An 18,837-nucleotide genomic window follows, 5' to 3' on the forward strand; every position below is an offset into this window, starting at 1 on the left:
ACGCGACGTTGTTATCATAGTTCCACGTGTATGTATACGTGGATAAATTAATGCTAGCTAGAATTTAAATGAACTTTAGAGATTGTAACTAATGACGTTAACCTTATTCCAATATATTCAAATAACAAACGAATTATCGTAGGAATTTAGTTACACACAATTACAGCAATGAATCAAATGGATATACATGTAAACATAATAACATTGAATTTTCAAGTCTTGAAACTTTCTCGGAGAAGACCGACGTAATAACTCTTAGTTAACGGCACTGCATATCCTCCGGATTTGTCCATCTGAACCAATGAGTGTCTGAATATCTCCCATTTTGATCATTGCAGCTCCGAAATCAGACGCGAATCGTGATGGATTTCTGCTGTACTCTGTCACAATACTGTCCGTAGAAGCTCCGGTTCCGAACAAAACTTGATCAGTCTCCAAAAGTCCTTTCTTCTGCATCAAGTTTCTGTAATAGTTATTGTCAAACGAATTTGGTGTCACTTGATCTAGAGGTGCTAGAGTCGTATCTCCACCGTTGACCGGGCAGCGACGCTTACGTGTGCTGGAGAATCCTGCGTCAATGTCACTCGAGTTGTCGTAAAGTCTACCCTTGAATGTGAGGCATTGAGATTGCCCTAAGGTGTGAGCTCCTGTAAATAGTGTTAACTTATGTCACAAGAATGTCTTAATTATGTTAAGAAATTAGTGACTAAAACTGTGTTTTTTTATGGTGAGCGACCTGAGAGAGCGACGAGGTCTCTAGTGTTGAGTCCTTTTTTAAGGAAGAGTTCAGAGAGATCGTTGAGGCTTGCCCTAAAATTGGGGAGATCGCCGCTGTCTGCAATTGCCCTAAACGCGTTAGTGGAATCTCTTCGACCAACCTTCACATTATATCTTGGACCTCCGACCTATTGATGATACCAAAATTTACATGTTCAAGAATTAATTAGAACTATGTTAAAACGAATATACAATCGCAAACTTGTAACACATGCATGATGTTTTACGTTAAAAACGAAGATACTATATTTCTTGAAGATATTTAAAATAGTAGTTTAATATGTAAATATGGTTGAAACAAATGAGATGTATGAATATAAAGATGGATAGAGACTAACATATTCAGAAGCGTCTCTGGCAGCAACGGCAATAATATCAGCGCAAGAAACTACGCCTGGACACACACTCTCCACAGCGGATTTGGCTTGATCGATAACTTCGAATCCTCTTGCCGATTGAAAATTTGCCAATGAGTCTCTCTCACTCTCCATGGTGGGAGTTGCCACGAGCATGACCGATGCATCACAACCCTACAAAAAAATCAAAACCAAACATAATTTTAGAGCGGTCCATGAAACAATATGTATAATATAAACACTCATGCATATTGGATCAAATGTTAATTACATACATTAACGAAGCAGTCGTGGAAATGGAGACGGATGAGAGAAGCAGCCATTCTACGTTCACGGCTGATTGCGGTTCGGATTGAAGACCGGATGGTCGAGAGAGCATTTGGACAAGTTTGGTCGTAGAAAGAAGGAGAAAGTTGTGCTTGACAGAAACAAGACAAACTCAACAACAATACAAGAATCTTGAAGATCGCCATTTAGTGTTATAACAAGAAACTTTTTTTTTTGTATTTTTTTTGAAGTAATAAAACAGTTTTGTAAAGAGCTAATTGAGAAGTGATGATTGACGAATAGAAGAAGCTTGGTGTGAGTTTTAGAAATGTGACGAAAGAAGTCTTTATATATAGGAGCGAAATAATCAATCGTGGTCACTTTTTGCTGCGGGAGCGCGTGGACACCACCCGACGACCTTTTCCAATAGTTGCCTTTTCTCCTTTACTATAACATCCCATATTTTTGTCTACATAATTATTATTATTAGAATTAAGAGTGAAATATTTTAATACAAATGATTACATTCTCATATTGGATGTAGCAATCTGAAATTTCAATTACTTTATGTGGTGAATATTAAACTCTAATAAAATTTTACTTTGATAAAGACCTAATCTTATATTGAATTGAACAACGTATATTGGATTGAACAATCTTATATAATTGGATTGAACAATCTTAATTTTGATTTTAGAGATATTCGTTTTCAACAAAAGAGTGTTATTCTGGGTATTTGATTATTTCGCCTTCTATTTTCAACTCTTGCAATTACTTAACATTTGCATTAACGCAAAAAAACTGAAATTAAAGTATTTAGAATTTTTTTTTTTTTAAAGTACTTAGAACTTATTGAAGCTGGCCTACGTTGACCAAACCATAACTTACTAATTAAAAACGTTACGCTTACGCGAAATTTTGAAAATTGACTTTTGACTTTGATAAAGGAGAGAAAGAAGAATCTTTGAATCTTTGATAAGGATAGTGCGATGTCGCATTCCATACCGTAACCACAAGTGCTTCTTAAAAACTTGTTCGGCTTTGCATTCCTCTTTGGGTAAGTTTGTTCGGTAGATAAATTTTATTCTCTGCGAAAATATGTATATCTTACGTACTAAAATTTATCATGAAGTTACTTTCAATTCAGCCCAACTTAAGAGTTAATTAAGTCTGTAAAGTGTTGATATATATAGCGGTACAAATAATTCTAGCCAACTTATTAACCTCTAATAAAAAGAAAGAGGATAAAAAAAAACTAAGTAGCCTCAACTGTTGATGATAGTTTTCTTCATTTTTTAAACAACATGTACGTATAACAAATATTTTAAGATTTTAAGTTGACCTAATATTAATCACACGTCATTTGGTCTGAATTTCATTGGAGGACAGCTTTTAGTCTAATTAGATAATGTAAGACAGTTTGGATCCATGCATGCACTCGTCTAGTAACATTCGAACATATATAGTTGAATTGACCTTTTCTTCAAAAGAAAATGAAACGAAAGAAACACACATGCATAATCATCTAGCTACCATATAGATACTAATATTAGCCAATACGCGCGTATGCATACATTTATACTGTGATGTTTTTTTTTTTTTTAATTTGTTGATATGCTACTTTGATATTTTTCTAATAGTTAATCGGTGTCTACCCATAAACATTTCAGTAACTCAATGACATAACTGTTTCAATTCAAACTATTTGTAATCATACGCAAACTTTTAAAAGAAAATATGTTTGAGATGTTAGAAGATTTTGTTAAAGATTTAAAATTTTGTTCTTTAATTGAACTGTATATATGCTAATGGTTTTTTCAATGGTTCGAACATAATGAGTCACCATGTAATAAATTGAACTAAGAAAACAAATGAAATTACAGGTTTTTTTTTATGTGTAAATCATTTAAAGGATGAATGATTCAATTCTAATTAGGGAAAAACAACTACCACATATGAGATGCAAAATACTGCAAAAAAGGTTAAACGCGACTACGCACAGTAATGACCGTCCATAGCGATACATCGAAATTCCTAACAAATATAACATTATAAATTAAACTATAGCGGTGAATCAAATTTTGAGGAGTGGATTAAGAAATGAATTTTAATGTTATCGGTGTTAGCCCGCAAAGACTGGATTATGCGATTTTTTTATATAAAAAAAAAAGGAAAGAAAAGAACATATCATTTCTATTGCCATTGACCATGCATAGTTTTCTTTCATAGCTCTAAGAATTGTCATCGTAAAAGCTAAGGGACATTGCAAGTCGTCTAATTAATCACTCTTTTTCATTTTCACAAGTATATAGCTCAATTCCAATTTTATTTGCTAAAAAATCACATAGATTAAAATTTTGGCCACCAACCAAATTCATAACGTGTTTCAAACGGATCTTTCACTCGTTTTGAGACCAATATATATGGTTTAGCTACGAAATGAAATTTAATATATATATATATATATATATATATATATATATATATATATATATATATATATTTATCAAAAACTTCCGAGCATTTGTTTTTGTTATTGTATGTTAAATTTTGACTTTCCAATTTTATGTTCGTCAACTATTCCTTTCAAACTAATTAAACAAAATAATTGTTCGTTATAGTCTTCAGATCCGAACTTCAACCTGTATTATTATAAGAATAAACTAATTAAGCGCTTACTAATGATGTTCTTGTTTGTCTTCTCAATCCTTTAGGTTACGTCTTTTTATAAGTTAACAATTTGACAATTGACCAAGATACAAAGTCAGAGCCCAACAACTAATTTATTTTAGTCCAAGATATTCTCTGGCTAATTAACATATAGATAATAGATTTAACATACGTATATTAAATTACAGTCTCCAACCTTGGACAGCGACACCGCGTGAAAACTCTCATGCACGTATATAATTATATAAACCCCTTAGGGTTTGTAACATTCAACATCAATCTCCTCAAATATCATTCTTGATATATCGATGATTCATCAACAATAAAAAGATTAATCTTTGCACACACACACAAAAAAAAGGGTTAATCTTTACAATTAAAAAAAAAGAAGACTATTTTGTTTTACGTAAGAAATTTATACCAAGGGAGATTTAAAACTATGGAGAGATTTTCACTAAGGTTTGTGCTAATGATGGTAAGCATCATCCTTACGTTCTCGATTTGTCAAGCCCAACTTTCTCCAACATTTTACGATCAATCGTGTCCGAGCGCTCTTTCCAAGATCAGATCCTCCATTAGAACCGCAATCACTCGTGAGAGACGAATGGCCGCGTCCCTAATCCGCATGCACTTCCACGACTGTTTTGTTCATGTAAGTTTTTACTCTTTCAAATTTTTAAAAAACCTTACAAAATCATTTTATAATAGTTTTGTGTATGTTTAGGGTTGTGACGCTTCGATATTGCTCGAGGGAACATCAAAGATAGAGAGTGAGCGAGATGCATTGCCAAACTTCAAATCAGTAAGAGGTTTTGAAGTCATAGATAAAGCCAAATCTGAAGTCGAGAAAGTTTGTCCGGGCATTGTTTCTTGCGCTGATATCATAGCGGTTGCGGCAAGAGATGCTTCTGAATACGTATGTTTGGGATTATAGATGAATACACCTAATATCCTTTGTACTATAAACCATGCATGTATAACAATTGGTCCAACTCCAATATTTAGGTGGGAGGTCCAAAATGGGCAGTGAAAGTCGGAAGGAGAGATTCGACGACCGCATTTAAGGCTTTAGCAAATAGTGGTGAACTTCCTGGCTTTAAAGATAACCTTGACCAACTCTCTGGTCTCTTCAGCAAGAAAGGCCTTAACACTAGAGACCTTGTCGCTCTATCAGGTCGGTCCAAAAATCATTATTTTTACATATAAAGTTTAAATTTGAGATCTAAATTTTCATAAAATGTGTGAATTGCTAGCTAATTGCTTTTCACTAGTTTTATATAGTGTCTACGCATATTTCTAAACGATCTTCTTATAATATTTGCACGAAAACTATTCAGGAGCTCACACCATAGGACAATCTCAATGCTTCTTATTCCGGGACAGGCTTTACGAGAACTCAAGCGACATCGACGCAGGATTTGCCAGCACACGCAAACGTCGATGCCCAACCGTGGGAAGTGATGGGAATCTGGCAGCATTGGATCTCGTGACACCTAATTCTTTCGACAACAATTACTACAAGAACCTAATGCAAAAGAAAGGACTTTTAGTAACCGATCAAGTTTTGTTCGGATCCGGTGCATCAACTGACGGCATTGTGTCGGAATATAGCAGGAACCGGTCAAAATTCGCTGCAGATTTCGCAACAGCCATGATCAAGATGGGTGATATTGAACCTCTTACCGGCTCTACCGGAGAAATCAGAAAGATATGCAGCTTTGTTAATTAACACATGCATGCGTTGCATTTTATTGTTTGTTACATGTATTTGTTGATTCAATTTGTTGTAATGTTTTATAATTTCTACTACCAAATTGTGTATTGTTTTTTATGATTATATAATTATTTCCTTTGATAAATATTCGATCCAAGTTACAATTGCTGGTTCAATGTGGTTTGGGCTAACCAACCACTGAATCTGTATTTTTTTAAGAGGTCCACTGTATTTTGAGTGCACCATGGCACATAGAATCCTTACCTAAAAAGGTATCTCTGTTTCTTCAAGCCTGTGAAAATGCGCGACCAATGAGTAAACAGAGCAGATGACCGAATTTTGAATCGAAATCCTTCTCGTCTTCTTTATTCCTTCTCTCGGAATTTCACGGCGAGCCTCTTTTCGCTCTTCATCACCCGAATAAATTTCCTGAATCTTCTCCGATAACTTCGTGTCATATCTCTCGCCACAGAAATTTTGGTTCCTGTTCGTGAATTAGCAGTAGGGTTTCATTTGTCTCTTCTCGACGAGTTTTCCCATTGATTGGTTCGTTTGGATCTGGAGAGATATCGATTTTGATTGATCTCAAAAGGGTATTTGTTTGTTTGCTCAATCGATCGTGTTTTCGGCTGTGGAATAGAATCTGGATCTGTCAGATTAAAGACTAGTTTTTTGCGATTGAGCTAACGGAAATGATTTGATCTTCGAGTGTGGTTGATCATCGAAGAGTGTTTCATTGAGGCTGTTAATGAATATTGCTGTAAAAGAGGAGGAGAATCTGCTTTTAAGCTTCTCGTCATACTCTTTTCTGGGATTTCTCAGGTTCTCAAGTTTGGATCTCAATAAGAAATCTGCGTCCACCACCGTAAACCCTAGATTTAGATGGGATAAGGTGTTCTTTCAGATAAAAGGAGAGAACTTTCCGAATTTGACTTAGTTGAATTGAGATGGGTTCGTCACAAGGCTCTACACTCTCGGCTGATGTGATGAGCCTTGTGGATACATTGCCTGTGCTTGCAAAAACCCTTATCGCTGGAGGAGCTGCTGGTGCAATTGCTAAGACTGCTGTTGCACCCTTGGAAAGGATCAAAATTCTGTTGCAGGTGATTCTCTTTGGTCTTGATCTTATTATGTTTCAATGGCTCTGATTATATCTAAATGGTATTGGTTTGATGTTTGTTAGTGTTTTGATCATATTCTAAGATATTTGCTTTGCTGTTCTTCGATCTGTAGTACAATTTTTTTTACCATCTATTGATTGTATACCTGTGCTTTCAACACCAGACTAGAACAAACGACTTTAGGACCCTTGGTGTGTCCCAGTCACTAAAGAAGGTTTTACAATTTGATGGTCCTCTTGGATTCTATAAGTAAGTACCTAGCGGTTTGACTCTTATTTTGCAGCTTAGATTAATCACTTTTACTAAATTCTTGTGATTTGCATAACTCTTGCAGAGGAAATGGTGCGAGTGTTATTCGGATTATTCCATATGCTGCCCTTCATTACATGACGTATGAAGTTTATCGTGACTGGATTTTGGAAAAAAATCTTCCCTTAGGTTCTGGTCCAATTGTTGATCTTGTGGCTGGTTCAGCTGCAGGCGGAACAGCAGTTTTGTGCACATATCCCCTTGATTTAGCACGTACTAAGCTAGCTTACCAGGTTGGTAATTTTGAATACCTTGCTCTGATTTTATTGTTGCTTAACTGAAAATGATGAATATCTTTTTTGTTTCTCCTCTTATGCGTTGTGATTTGCATTTTAGGTTTCTGACACAAGACAGAGTCTCCGAGGTGGTGCGAATGGATTTTACCGTCAACCTACTTATTCAGGCATAAAAGAGGTCCTTACAATGGCATATAAAGAAGGGGGACCACGCGGGCTATACCGTGGCATAGGTAAAGCTCATAAACCTTGCTTGCATTAATGTTTAAAGTTTATATCAAATTAATGGAGGAAGCCTATTCATCTTTAGCTATAAACGGTTGGCATCAAAGTAATACCAATTATATAAAGAATTTCTTAGGCTAATCTTGGTTGATTTAGTTTAGTAACAATATAACTCTTAAACTCTTTCTTTGTGTGTGCACTTTTCCTAATTTGAATTTGGAGATGATTAACAAAGGTTGGAGCTTTCCTGTGTCTCTGCAGGGCCAACGCTGATCGGCATCCTTCCCTACGCGGGCCTTAAGTTCTACATATATGAGGAATTGAAAAGACATGTTCCTGAAGAGCATCAAAACTCTGTTCGAATGCATCTACCTTGTGGAGCTTTAGCTGGTTTATTTGGCCAGACCATCACTTACCCATTGGATGTTGTTAGGAGACAAATGCAGGTAAAAACAAACAAACCAGAAACAAGATTTAGAAATTTGAAACACTTCAGAACTCAGAACCTGTTTGGTGTTTCGTGTGACTACAGGTAGAGAATCTGCAGCCTATGACGAGTGAAGGCAACAACAAGCGCTACAAGAACACATTTGATGGGCTTAACACGATTGTTCGAACTCAGGGTTGGAGACAGTTGTTTGCTGGTTTAAGCATCAACTACATCAAGGTAAATCAGATAAAGAGACAATGAATCCAAGATCTCACCCTTTTTTTTTCCCCATATTTATGACTCATTGATTTGTCTTTGTTTGCTAGATTGTTCCATCGGTTGCGATTGGATTCACAGTCTATGAGTCGATGAAGTCATGGATGCGAATTCCACCGCGAGAGATATCAAAGCCAGCATGAGGATCTTTGTTCATTCACTCTCTTAAAGAGCTCACAGAAGAAAACAAGATTGTTAGACAGATTTTTTTCATACTTCTTTTAAACTTTCCAGGCCAATTTGCCTCTAAAAATCCTTGATAGTGATAAAAATCTTTTGAGAAATTAATTTATAAATCTGTGATCAAACCCAAAATAAAGAAAAAGTTGATTCATCTGTCTTGGTTCTGCAACAAGAATTTGAAACATGTCAATTGACAATTAAGAAAACGTTTCTTATAATAACTCCAACTTAAATAGTAGTACTAGATGTGGTAAGTATATAACATCTTTAATGATAAGGGACTCTGATTAATAAATAATCTGGGATTAATAACTCAATGATGGACCAATTTCACATGCGTATGTTATTGAAATGTCATAAACAACCCCGCTTCCTAGCACGACCTAGGGTTATAATCGTCTTTTTGGTCCGGTGAGCAAATCCGAGCGAGAGAGATATTTTTGGCAGTAAGATCAAATTTTTTGCATTGGTATGTCGTCGTCGTTCCTTCATCTCCTCCCGCAGGATTCGACTCTTCAGTTCCTTATTTAATCCTCCTCATCTTCTGGGCAAGTTCTCCTATTCGTTGCTATAATTTCTGGGCTTTTTGCCTTTTTTTTTTTATTTTTCTTAGATCACTCAGACAAATTTCGTTTTTTTTCTTCTCAGAAATTCGAGGTTTTTTTAGGGTTTGTGGTCTTAACAATGGAGGGAATGTTGTCTTCGGGTGACCAGCAGAGATTAGTCTCTTCTTTCCTTGAAATCGCCGTCGGACAGACCGCTGAAACTGCTCGACAGTTCTTACAGGTTTGTTGCTCGAAACTGCTTGATTTGTTTTGTTCTAAGCTCTGATTTTTTAGTCAACTGATGGATTGGTCTGAGTGAGCTTAACCTTGATTCAGTTTCTGATTTTGGGTCTAAAGTGTATGTTTATTTCAGCTTAGGGACATATTGTTGAAGATATTTTGGGATGTCGACTTGAAACCCTAGATTGGGTTTCTAAATCTTTCAGCTTTTGGGAAAAATTTCTGACATTTTGGGTATTCGAGTTCAAACCCTAGATTGAGATTAGACGCCGAGAGTTTTTTTATTTATTTGTGATTCTCGGTTGATCTGGCTTTTCGTGTAACGAGATCTCTGTGATTTGAGAGTAGCCTGGTTTGGTCTTCATTGTGATTGAGGGTTTATGTGATGAGATTAACTTGCCCTTTTTTAAATTGTTTGTTAACTTGCCCTTTTTTAAATTGTTTGTATGATCACAAACCTAGAGACACATTCCGGAATTTAGCTGTTTTTATAAGTTCTGTTTAGCGTATAATGTTGTTGTTTGGGATTCACCACTCTTCTGTTGATATTTAGTTATTATCTCCGTACTTGTGTAAAATTACTAACATAGTGGTATTTTTCTATCAACAGGCGACAAGCTGGAAACTTGAGGAAGCTATTCAGCTTTTTTACATTGGAAACGAAGGTGGTATGCTTCCATCTGGTACACATACTCAGCCAGCGTCTAACGATCACGTGGCTGCACAATCTTGGGGGTATGATATTGTTATAACACTGTAAAGTATTATTCATTTTTGGTTTGTTTAACTTGATGGTTTTCTGTTATATTTCATAGGGCGGCTACAGGCACAGGAAACGAAAGGATACTGCAGAACGATGTAGATGAAGTCCGTGCTCCTTTGCCTGTTGTGAGGGAGACTCTTTATGGTGAATCAGTGTATTATGGGTTAGTCACTTTTTCGCTCCTTCTTTTTATTTTTTCTTAATTCCGGAATGTATCTCTAGGTTGAAGATTTATCCTCAGAGCTGCCTCTGAGGTCAGCAGATTGTAGGTTAAAGATTTTCCTTCACTGGATGTCATTACTTAGGATTTAGCGGAGGTAGTAACAACTAACAATGTAGGTTCCTCGAAATGTAGGAGCTGCCCTCTTTAGTTTCTTGACTCTGCTGGTCTTCATCCAAGTGTAGTTTTCGAATTAACTATTGTTTCAGTTAGAACTAGGTAGGATTCTTATGTAGGTTTAATTGATGCTGCTGTTAACTCAAATCAGACCTGGTTGAATATCCAGTTGGCTCTAGTAAGTTGTTAGCAGCATCAGGTTCTGGCTCTGTTGGAATTTCAGCTGTTGGGGAGAGCATGTTACAATTGCTTCTCCCAAACAGCCAGCTGAAAGCCCAGCATAGAGTTTAGTCTTTCATCGTCAAGGCACTTGTGATCTTATAGTTAAGGTTGCTCTAGTTGACTATGTCATGTGTAAGACTTTCTCAACCTCATGTTGGTCCAGTTCCTTCCCTTGCCTCTACTAATTCAATAGAGAAGTCAGAAATGCACGAAAGTTCTAAGTTTCAGGGGCCTGAGATTAGCATTTGCTAAGAAAACTTATCCAGGGAAGCTATTCATAAGTACATAAACTATGTAACAGGTAAAAGTGTAACCACGTGCCACTAAAAGTTTTGTCTTCATCTGTCATAAGCCATTAGAGTCAGCATCTCCGACATGTTTAATCATGCGCCATTCTGTATAGATATCAGTTATTGTTTTATGCTGATGATACACTCTTCTAACAATACATGCGGGATGTAACTCATAATTCACTTGCATTTGTGATTAGGACTATGAGGGTGGGAAACTCTCAGCCTGAACCAAATTCTTTGATTGCTTTCCGTAACTTCAGTGAAGAGCCAAAAAGCCCTGGAATTTGGGAACCAGATGAGGGTGATTCCTCTGCCTCAGCCTCAGCCTCAGCCTCTGCCTCTGCCTCCGCATCAGAGTCAGCATCCGCTCCTCGGGACAGCCTGGCCTCGTTGTACCGTCCTCCTTTTCATCTGATGTTCCATGGCTCCTTTGAACAGGTTATCTACACAGTTTCTTGTTTGGCTAATTGCTTGTTTGCTTTCTTACTCTAAACGTCTCTGTATGGTTTTTTGTTCAGGCAAAAGCTACTTCGTCTTCCCAGGATAAATGGCTTCTCGTCAACCTCCAATCTACCACGGAATTCAGCTCTCATATGGTTACTCTCTATGATTTCCTTTTTTATGGATTTCTTTAAAACTCTACCTTTGATGATAGTCACACATCTAGGGGTGCTTAATCTGTTTTTGGTTAGGTTTTAGTTCAAATTTTTTCGTTTTAATTTCTGTTTCGGTTGACATTTGGTTTTCTTAGAAAATATACCTTCTATTTGAAGGACTTTTCTTAGAAACAGCGGTCTTATCGCCTCCTTGTTTGTTTCGGTTTTGGTTAGTTCGGAATGAAAACTGGATCTGTTTATCTTCTCTTCCATTTGGTGTTTTGTTTCAGTTCTGATGAGTAAAATGGAATTGTACACCCACTCACTCACATCCCAACTTTTTGTGTTTCTTTCTCATAGCTAAATCGAGATACTTGGGCGAATGATGCTGTTTCCCAGACTATCAAAGCCAACTTCATCTTCTGGCAGGTTTAAAATAGAACTTCCCCTTTTAACTTCTGCTTGCTTAATCTGAAATTCTCTTTACAGAGTTGGTTAAAATCCTGCCTTTTCTGGTGCTAGGTCTATGATGATACCACGGAAGGAAGAAAGGTTTGCACATACTACAAGCTCGAATCTATTCCCGTGGTGCTTGTAATTGATCCAACCACTGGTCAAAGGATGAGAATCTGGAGCGGAATGGTTGAACCCGAGAATCTGCTGGAGGATTTAGTGCCGTTCATGGATGGTGGTCCTCGTGAACACTTTGCTTCTCTCTCAAAGAAGCGGCCAAGAGGCAGCTTCTCATTGGCTCCTCATTCCAAACCCAAAGGTTAGTTTGAAAACTTTTCCGCAACATCAATGTCTAGTCTGTTGGGAAAAAAAGATTGATCTGACTTGTTCCTTTAGAGGATGTTGCAAAAGATGAAGAAGAAGAAGAACTGCAACGAGCATTAGCTGCTTCCTTGGAAGATAACAGCATGAAAGAGTCTTCAGATGATCAATCAACAATGACGCCTGAAGAAGTAGCGGTTGAAGCAGTTACATCCGCGGTGCTGCCAACATTCCCACCACTGCCAGAAGAACCAAAGGGAGGTGATCGCAGCCTACAATGCAGAGTTGGGATCCGTTTACCCAACGGACAAAGACTCCAGAGAAATTTCCTCAAAACAGACACAATTCAGGTCTGCAAATCCTATGATACAAACAACATTGATTCTTGTCTTCTTTTTTTTTTAAAGTATTTGTCTGAGATTTTCTGAGATGTTGTTGCTGTCTCCACTGTAGCTTCTCTGGTCATTCTGCTATTCTCAGCTTGAGGAATCAGAGAGGAAGAAGCCATTGAAGCTAACACAAGCGATTCCAGGTGAATCAAAGACATTGGATTATGAATCTAACTTAACTTTGGAGCAGTCTGGTGTTGCCAATTCCATGATCTCTGCTACATGGGAATGAAATATCATTATCTATATAACTATCTATTATGCTGTTTGTTTCTTAAGGTTTATCAGATTAGTTGTTTTTAAAACTCTTCGCTTTTTTCAAAAAGAACACATTATGTTATTCACTTTGCAATGGAATGGAAAAATCGTCTGTATTTTATTACATGTGCATATTAAACACGATAAGCTTTTAATCTCTATTGATTTAGTTGGATTAATTAATTGTTTTTATACAAAACGGTAACTAATGACTTTGAGCTTCTACTAGATATAATAATCTTTCAAATCTCTATAAATTAATTGGATTCTTGGTTTTAAGACTAAACTGTCACTAATCACTATGTGCTTATATTAGATTTAGTTATCTTTTAAATCTCTATTAATTTAATCACATTAATGATTTAAGACTAAACTGTCACTATGCTTATTTTAGACCACAAACAACAAGAACTGAGTTTGTTAGCAGATTCCGGTAGAGCGCTACGCGCACTATTAGCGCGTGAACTACACGATTCACACGGCGGAGGTAAGGCGCGCGTGTGGATAAATATCCACGAAAACCCAAAAATGTCCGTTTCACGTTTTGCAACCCACGGAGACCCAAATCCAAATGTCTCTTGGAGACAAGTGGTGGCATCTATATTTGTAAGAAATTAACTTATGAAACCAATTTTTAGAAAGATACAAATACATGCACAATGTACAGAGAATCATTTGGTAAAAAATCTGAAACATTAATTGTATTTATTAAGATATTATCTGTAATTTACCTGTTTTAGTAGAGAGATAAACACATTTTCTTTCAGTCAACAACTTTTTTTCCTTCCTTTTTTTGGTAAAATCAGTCAACATATAATAATTTGTGTCATACATTTGTGAACACGTGTACGCATTAAGACTTTGATTATTAATGTAAAATCTTATTATTTGGATTTATATATACATTTGAAATATTATCTTTTAATTTTTCTAAATAAAACTACTTTAATAGTTATATACATAAATAGACAATTATATTTAATAGGATATTAGCAGTTTTTCACTAAATAATGAAAAAAGTCAGAGCTGTTAGTATTCCAGCTAATACTCTTTAAAATACATCATAACTGGAGGACACATGTAAAACTAAGTTGAAATGTTTGTATTTCATATTTGAAAATATTTTATTTAATTATTATTTTATTATATATCATTTCTAAATGGTAACGCCAAAATATAATAATTAAAAATTTTTACCGTTACTCTAGAAATTTATTTTTTGATATTTCATTTGTAAAAAAAAATTCTCTAGATTGGGCTACCAATTATGGAGTGACATCTTAATTAATGTGTAGGGACCAAAAAAGATTTTTACCGTTTTTGTATAAGTCATTTTAAGAAAAATTAAAACATAATAAGAAAATTAGAAAAGAAAATATTATACCTTTTGTTGATACAATACCTAATTTTGTATCTGATGATGAAATATTTGTTTAAAATTTGCATTAAAAAATGTATTTTTGCAAGTGTTAAAACGATACTTAATTAAGTTATTATGCAATAGACGAAATACAATGATATGATTAAATTAAATTTAGTAATATTTTCTAGTGTGCTCTCATGGTTAGTACGTAAGCTTGTATTCGAGGTATAAAAAAAGCTAGAGAAAAACACTGAAGGCTTTGGTAGTTTTTTTTTTTTTTTTTTTTTTTTTTTTTTTTTTGGGCAAAAAGGCTTTGGTAGTTTAAAGACAAAAATCATGAGTTAAATGGAGAGAAAGAGAGAGGTTTTTGTCTTGAAGCCATCAGAGAGACACGAGAAAGACTCTGAGGTGGCCCCCTGACCACACCCGCATGTGCCCACATTTCACCGTTTTACAATGACACCCAAACCGTAAACCCAAACCTCATTTTTTTAATAATATCAAAATCTACACTATTAAAAAAAAAAAAATTGATTTTATACCGCGCGCAAACGGCAAAAATAAAAAATTTCATTCAAAAACTCAAAACTCAACCATGTTACTATTTACAATTTAGTTTCAATACGCATAAAAAATAATACTACTAATTAATAAAAAGTAGAATTATATAGAAACAATTATTTTATTTTTTGAAAAAAAAATAAAAATTGAAATAGAAATTAATATTTGAAATTTATATGATTTAAAATATTTTAGTGGTCAACGGAAACTAAATTTGTAGTAAAAAGATTTAAAATGCATGTGTTCAAGTAGAATCTTTCAACCATTACACTACCATGAATTGGTAATTAAGTACAAACTTTTCTTTTTTAAAAGTTAGATTTTTTTCCTTTATTAGAGAAAAGAAAGAAAGGGACTGTAGCTATAAATATTTGACCTCACAAAAGACTCAATCCCAATTATTAAAAGAGAAGAACAACAAAGCAAGAGAGAGAGAAAGAGAGAGATAGGGTTTTTTGAGGTGTGTGTATTTGTATATTTATATAAATATATAAGTGTGGCTTCTTGTTCTTCATCCTCTAATATTATCATCATCATCTACTTGGTTTCTTTCTCTGTCTCTGAGTTTTAGCTTTTTTATTGACCTTTTTCTTCTTGGTTTCTTTCTCTGAATCTCAAGACTAAAAGGGTACAATAAAAAACAACTTATACTATGTCTTCTTTCTAAAACTTACAAATTAAATCCAACTCTTTGGATTTATATTTGTTCTCTTTGTTCTCGGAAATGTCTTCTAGTGAATTTTTTTTTTTTCATGTCGTCAATCTCTATGGATTCTTCCTGTTCTTCTAATTCCCCGCTTTCGTTTTCTTCTGAATCATATTTGATCTTTATCTTCTCTCTCATTTTTTTAATTATTTTTCTTTATGGATCTTTGTAGCTTTAGCAAAATCCGACCAGCTGAGAAGATGTCTTCATCGTACAACACAATTGCTTCATCCTCCGCTCAGACCTTCCTCCTCTCAGGTGCCGCTTCCGGAGCCAGACCAAACAACTTTAACCGTGAAGAGGCTGCGAGGACCATGATTCAACAACCCAACTCCTCCGTTACTCCACCACCCAAGAAGCGTAGGAACCAACCCGGAAACCCAAGCAAGTACCTCTTACATATGTTTTTTTTATGAATACGTATGTGTTCCAAATTCCAAAAAAAAAAAATCGATAAGTCTATCTGAGTGAAGAATTTTCCTTATTAGCCGGAAAAAATATAAGAACCCTAATCATTTCCGATATGGAAGAATTTTGATTAGATTACATTCCATATATTCGATTAATTCAATTAAGAAGATTAGTGTATTTGATGTGCTTGTGATTAATTTTTTTAAAAAATTGAACAGATCCAGATGCTGAAGTGATAGCGTTATCTCCAAAGACGATAATGGCGACGAACAGATTCCTATGTGAAGTGTGCAACAAAGGGTTCCAAAGGGAACAGAATCTGCAGCTTCACAGGAGGGGACACAACCTTCCATGGAAGCTGAAACAAAAGTCCAACAAAGAAGTGAGGAGGAAGGTGTACCTTTGCCCGGAGGCCTCGTGCGTCCACCATGACCCGGCACGTGCTCTCGGAGACCTCACCGGAATCAAGAAGCATTACTATCGGAAGCACGGTGAGAAGAAGTGGAAGTGCGACAAATGCTCTAAGCGTTACGCTGTTCAATCTGATTGGAAAGCTCACTCTAAGACCTGTGGTACCAAAGAGTATCGATGTGACTGTGGTACCATCTTCTCTAGGTAAACTATTTTTCTTGATTCCATTCCGAACTTGTGTGTTTTTTTTTTTTTACTGAGGGTTTTACATGTCGGCTCTAGATTTTTAAGGTTAGTACTCTAGCCTTCTGCTTGAGATTCAAGTAAATAAAGAAAAACATGTCGGTCAGTGAATAGTAAACTTTTAACTATGCGCAAGCTATAGTAGTACTGGAGTGTGGTACCCTCTTTATATATATATATTGACTTGTGACTGAAATCTATGCATATAGATATAGATATCTTCTATATTGGCCACGGAACATCATATTTCCTACATAGGGACATGAACATATATGCATATATACACATAGGATCTATCAATCTATTTGTTTGGTTGCTGATGAGTAGTGAAAGAGAGAAAGACAGTGAAGGAGAAAGGAAAATAAAAGATGCCAAATTTGGTCACATGTGAGTTGGATTTGTTTCCATTCATTCCCACTTTTGTATTCTTCTTACCTTTGCAGGTTCCTCTTTCCATGTAACTCCTCTTCTTGTGGGCCCATCCCATTTCTCTCTCCATATAATATACATATTGATTAGATTTTCATATTTGTGTTTTGTGTATAAGAGTGGTTGGTTTCATTGTTTAATTAACGAATATTGTGGTCAGCGTGATATAGTAGGAGTAGTTGATGAACACTTTACATTTCTAGGGTTTTTTAATGTCTTTTCTGGTAAAATATCTTTCTTCATTTTCGTGGTTGTACATACATTGACCTTATCGTGAATTACATTTTAAAACTATTTGTGTGATTGCAGGAGAGACAGTTACATTACGCACCGGGCATTCTGTGATGCACTAATACAGGAGTCAGCAAGAAACCCTACCGTGAGCTTCACGGCAATGGCACCTGCTGCTGGTGGCGGCACCAGAAATGGCTTTTACGGCGGAGCTTCTGCTGCTCTCTCTCACAACCATTTCGGCAACAATTCAAACTCCGGTTTTACCCCTCTAGCTGCAGGTTACAATCTGAACCGTTCATCTTCCGACAAGTTCGAAGACTTCGTTCCTCAGTCCACAAACCCTAATCCCGGTCCGACCAACTTCCTCATGCAATGCTCTCCGAACCAAGGACTGTTAGCCCAGAACAATCAGAGTCTCATGAACCAGCACGGTCTGATCAGCCTCGGTGATAACACCAACCACAACTTGTTCAACATCGGATACTTTCAAGACACCAAGAACTCTGATCAGATAGGTGTTCCTTCTCTTTTCACCAATGGTGCTGATAACAACGACCCATCTGCTTTCCTTAGAGGGTTAACTTCTTCATCTTCTCCAACTGTGGTCGTTAATGACTTTGGAGATAGTGATAATGGAAACCTTCAAGGTCTGATGAACTCTCTAGCTGCGACAACAGATCAACAAGGCCGGCCCACTAGCCTTCTCGACCTTCATTTCGGAAACAATCTTAGCATGGGAGGTGCGGATAGGTTGACTTTGGACTTTCTTGGTGTTAATGGAGGAATTGTGAGCACCGTCAATGGTCGTGGTGGTCGTAGTGGTGGACCTCCTCTGGACGCTGAGATGAAGTTTTCACACCCAACTCATCCATTTGGCAAAGCTTGAGATGATCGTCTATCTATCTCCAAATCATCATCGTCTAGATATGCTATTAAGTTCCTTGGAGATTTTTATTTTAAATTTTAAGCTTTCTTTCGTTTGCTGTTTTCGATCATTAAGGGTAAGGATTTAGCTTTGGGATCTCTCATTATAGGTTTCTTAAGCTTTTTTTTTTTTTTTTATAATGTCATGGTGGAAGGCTCGAACTGGAGTTTTTCCTTAATAATATAAATCTCTAATTATATATTTCATTGAAAGTAATTTGTTCACTACTATAATTAAGTTTAATACCATGTATAAGTATTATATAATTTAATACCTAGTTTTAGAGTTAATTATGGATGTTATGAGAATCGAACCACCGAGCTGTATCAGAAAAAACGATCTATTTTACCAGCTATTCTATCTTATCTGTGTGAAATAGTAGTTTCTCCAGACGATATATATTGTGGATTTTTGATAACAAATTTGATTTGTTTGGACCGAGAGCCGGCCTTGCCCAATACATGTATTGGGTTAAATGTTAAAACAATCCCCGGCCTTGCCCAATACATGTATTGGGTTAAATGTTAAAACAATCCACTTTACTTTTCTTTCGTATTTGTCTGAAGTATTAAC

At 35.9% G+C, this 18,837-nt stretch overlaps 5 protein-coding genes across 9 annotated transcripts; 4 read left to right on the plus strand and 1 right to left on the minus strand.

Moving 5' to 3' along the window:
- Positions 1 to 108: 108 nt before the first annotated feature.
- Positions 109 to 1,835, minus strand: LOC9328878 (peroxidase 4). Its single transcript, XM_002892770.2, has 4 exons — positions 1,409 to 1,835; positions 1,116 to 1,307; positions 737 to 905; positions 109 to 647 (listed from the first exon to the last, which is right to left on the minus strand). Exons 1-4 carry the CDS (start codon positions 1,604 to 1,606, stop codon positions 256 to 258), a joined length of 951 nt encoding a protein of 316 aa, XP_002892816.1. The 5' UTR covers positions 1,607 to 1,835; the 3' UTR covers positions 109 to 255.
- A 2,446-nt stretch (positions 1,836 to 4,281) lies between these two features.
- Positions 4,282 to 5,909, plus strand: LOC9328879 (peroxidase 5). Its single transcript, XM_002890016.2, has 4 exons — positions 4,282 to 4,722; positions 4,795 to 4,986; positions 5,076 to 5,244; positions 5,408 to 5,909. The coding sequence occupies exons 1-4, from the start codon at positions 4,510 to 4,512 to the stop codon at positions 5,797 to 5,799; spliced, it is 966 nt and encodes a 321-aa protein (XP_002890062.1). The 5' UTR covers positions 4,282 to 4,509; the 3' UTR covers positions 5,800 to 5,909.
- A 156-nt stretch (positions 5,910 to 6,065) lies between these two features.
- On the plus strand, positions 6,066 to 8,717 carry LOC9326125 (graves disease carrier protein). Its single transcript, XM_002890017.2, has 7 exons — positions 6,066 to 6,887; positions 7,069 to 7,154; positions 7,240 to 7,447; positions 7,551 to 7,683; positions 7,937 to 8,121; positions 8,208 to 8,342; positions 8,432 to 8,717. Exons 1-7 carry the CDS (start codon positions 6,732 to 6,734, stop codon positions 8,522 to 8,524), a joined length of 996 nt encoding a protein of 331 aa, XP_002890063.1. The 5' UTR covers positions 6,066 to 6,731; the 3' UTR covers positions 8,525 to 8,717.
- A 249-nt stretch (positions 8,718 to 8,966) lies between these two features.
- LOC9326126 (plant UBX domain-containing protein 7) lies at positions 8,967 to 13,105 on the plus strand. 2 transcript variants are annotated; one of them, XM_002890018.2, is made up of 10 exons: positions 8,967 to 9,112; positions 9,213 to 9,350; positions 9,960 to 10,084; positions 10,165 to 10,275; positions 11,162 to 11,402; positions 11,483 to 11,560; positions 11,921 to 11,989; positions 12,083 to 12,332; positions 12,410 to 12,684; positions 12,788 to 13,105. In XM_002890018.2, exons 2-10 carry the CDS (start codon positions 9,249 to 9,251, stop codon positions 12,953 to 12,955), a joined length of 1,419 nt encoding a protein of 472 aa, XP_002890064.1. In that variant the 5' UTR covers positions 8,967 to 9,112; positions 9,213 to 9,248; the 3' UTR covers positions 12,956 to 13,105. The 2 variants fall into 2 exon arrangements, with proteins under 2 accessions (XP_002890064.1, XP_020867396.1); XM_021011737.1 differs by having other exon boundaries at positions 9,002 to 9,112; positions 12,425 to 12,684.
- A 2,199-nt stretch (positions 13,106 to 15,304) lies between these two features.
- On the plus strand, positions 15,305 to 18,470 carry LOC9326127 (protein indeterminate-domain 6, chloroplastic). 4 transcript variants are annotated; one of them, XM_021013540.1, is made up of 4 exons: positions 15,305 to 15,365; positions 15,784 to 15,995; positions 16,241 to 16,637; positions 17,415 to 18,470. In XM_021013540.1, the coding sequence occupies exons 2-4, from the start codon at positions 15,812 to 15,814 to the stop codon at positions 18,223 to 18,225; spliced, it is 1,392 nt and encodes a 463-aa protein (XP_020869199.1). In that variant the 5' UTR covers positions 15,305 to 15,365; positions 15,784 to 15,811; the 3' UTR covers positions 18,226 to 18,470. The 4 variants fall into 4 exon arrangements, with proteins under 4 accessions (XP_020869199.1, XP_020869197.1, XP_020869198.1 ...); XM_021013539.1 differs by having other exon boundaries at positions 15,306 to 15,533; XM_021013538.1 differs by having other exon boundaries at positions 15,305 to 15,995.
- Positions 18,471 to 18,837: the final 367 nt, after the last annotated feature.

This window comes from Arabidopsis lyrata, assembly GCF_000004255.2.
Source record: "Arabidopsis lyrata subsp. lyrata unplaced genomic scaffold ARALYscaffold_1, whole genome shotgun sequence".
Taxonomy (NCBI): Eukaryota; Viridiplantae; Streptophyta; class Magnoliopsida; order Brassicales; family Brassicaceae; genus Arabidopsis; species Arabidopsis lyrata.

Excerpts from the sequence above, each read along its gene's own strand:
- LOC9328878 (XM_002892770.2), bottom strand. The coding sequence starts at position 1,606 with ATGGCGATCTTCAAGATTCTTGTATTGTTGTTGAGTTTGTCTTGTTTC. Across the intron at positions 1,308-1,408 it reads TCCACGACTGCTTCGTTAAT|GGTTGTGATGCATCGGTCAT; the intron begins GTATGTAATTAA and ends ATTTTTTTGTAG. Across the intron at positions 906-1,115 it reads CCAGAGACGCTTCTGAATAT|GTCGGAGGTCCAAGATATAA; the intron begins GTTAGTCTCTAT and ends TATCATCAATAG.
- LOC9328879 (XM_002890016.2), top strand. The coding sequence starts at position 4,510 with ATGGAGAGATTTTCACTAAGGTTTGTGCTAATGATGGTAAGCATCATC. Across the intron at positions 4,723-4,794 it reads TCCACGACTGTTTTGTTCAT|GGTTGTGACGCTTCGATATT; the intron begins GTAAGTTTTTAC and ends GTGTATGTTTAG. Across the intron at positions 5,245-5,407 it reads AGACCTTGTCGCTCTATCAG|GAGCTCACACCATAGGACAA; the intron begins GTCGGTCCAAAA and ends AAAACTATTCAG.
- LOC9326125 (XM_002890017.2), top strand. The coding sequence starts at position 6,732 with ATGGGTTCGTCACAAGGCTCTACACTCTCGGCTGATGTGATGAGCCTT. Across the intron at positions 6,888-7,068 it reads GGATCAAAATTCTGTTGCAG|ACTAGAACAAACGACTTTAG; the intron begins GTGATTCTCTTT and ends TTTCAACACCAG. Across the intron at positions 8,122-8,207 it reads TTGTTAGGAGACAAATGCAG|GTAGAGAATCTGCAGCCTAT; the intron begins GTAAAAACAAAC and ends GTGTGACTACAG.
- LOC9326126 (XM_002890018.2), top strand. The coding sequence starts at position 9,249 with ATGGAGGGAATGTTGTCTTCGGGTGACCAGCAGAGATTAGTCTCTTCT. Across the intron at positions 9,351-9,959 it reads CTGCTCGACAGTTCTTACAG|GCGACAAGCTGGAAACTTGA; the intron begins GTTTGTTGCTCG and ends TTCTATCAACAG. Across the intron at positions 12,333-12,409 it reads TCCTCATTCCAAACCCAAAG|AGGATGTTGCAAAAGATGAA; the intron begins GTTAGTTTGAAA and ends TTGTTCCTTTAG.
- LOC9326127 (XM_021013538.1), top strand. The coding sequence starts at position 15,770 with ATGGATCTTTGTAGCTTTAGCAAAATCCGACCAGCTGAGAAGATGTCT. Across the intron at positions 15,996-16,240 it reads GAACCAACCCGGAAACCCAA|ATCCAGATGCTGAAGTGATA; the intron begins GCAAGTACCTCT and ends AAAATTGAACAG. Across the intron at positions 16,638-17,414 it reads TGTGGTACCATCTTCTCTAG|GAGAGACAGTTACATTACGC; the intron begins GTAAACTATTTT and ends GTGTGATTGCAG.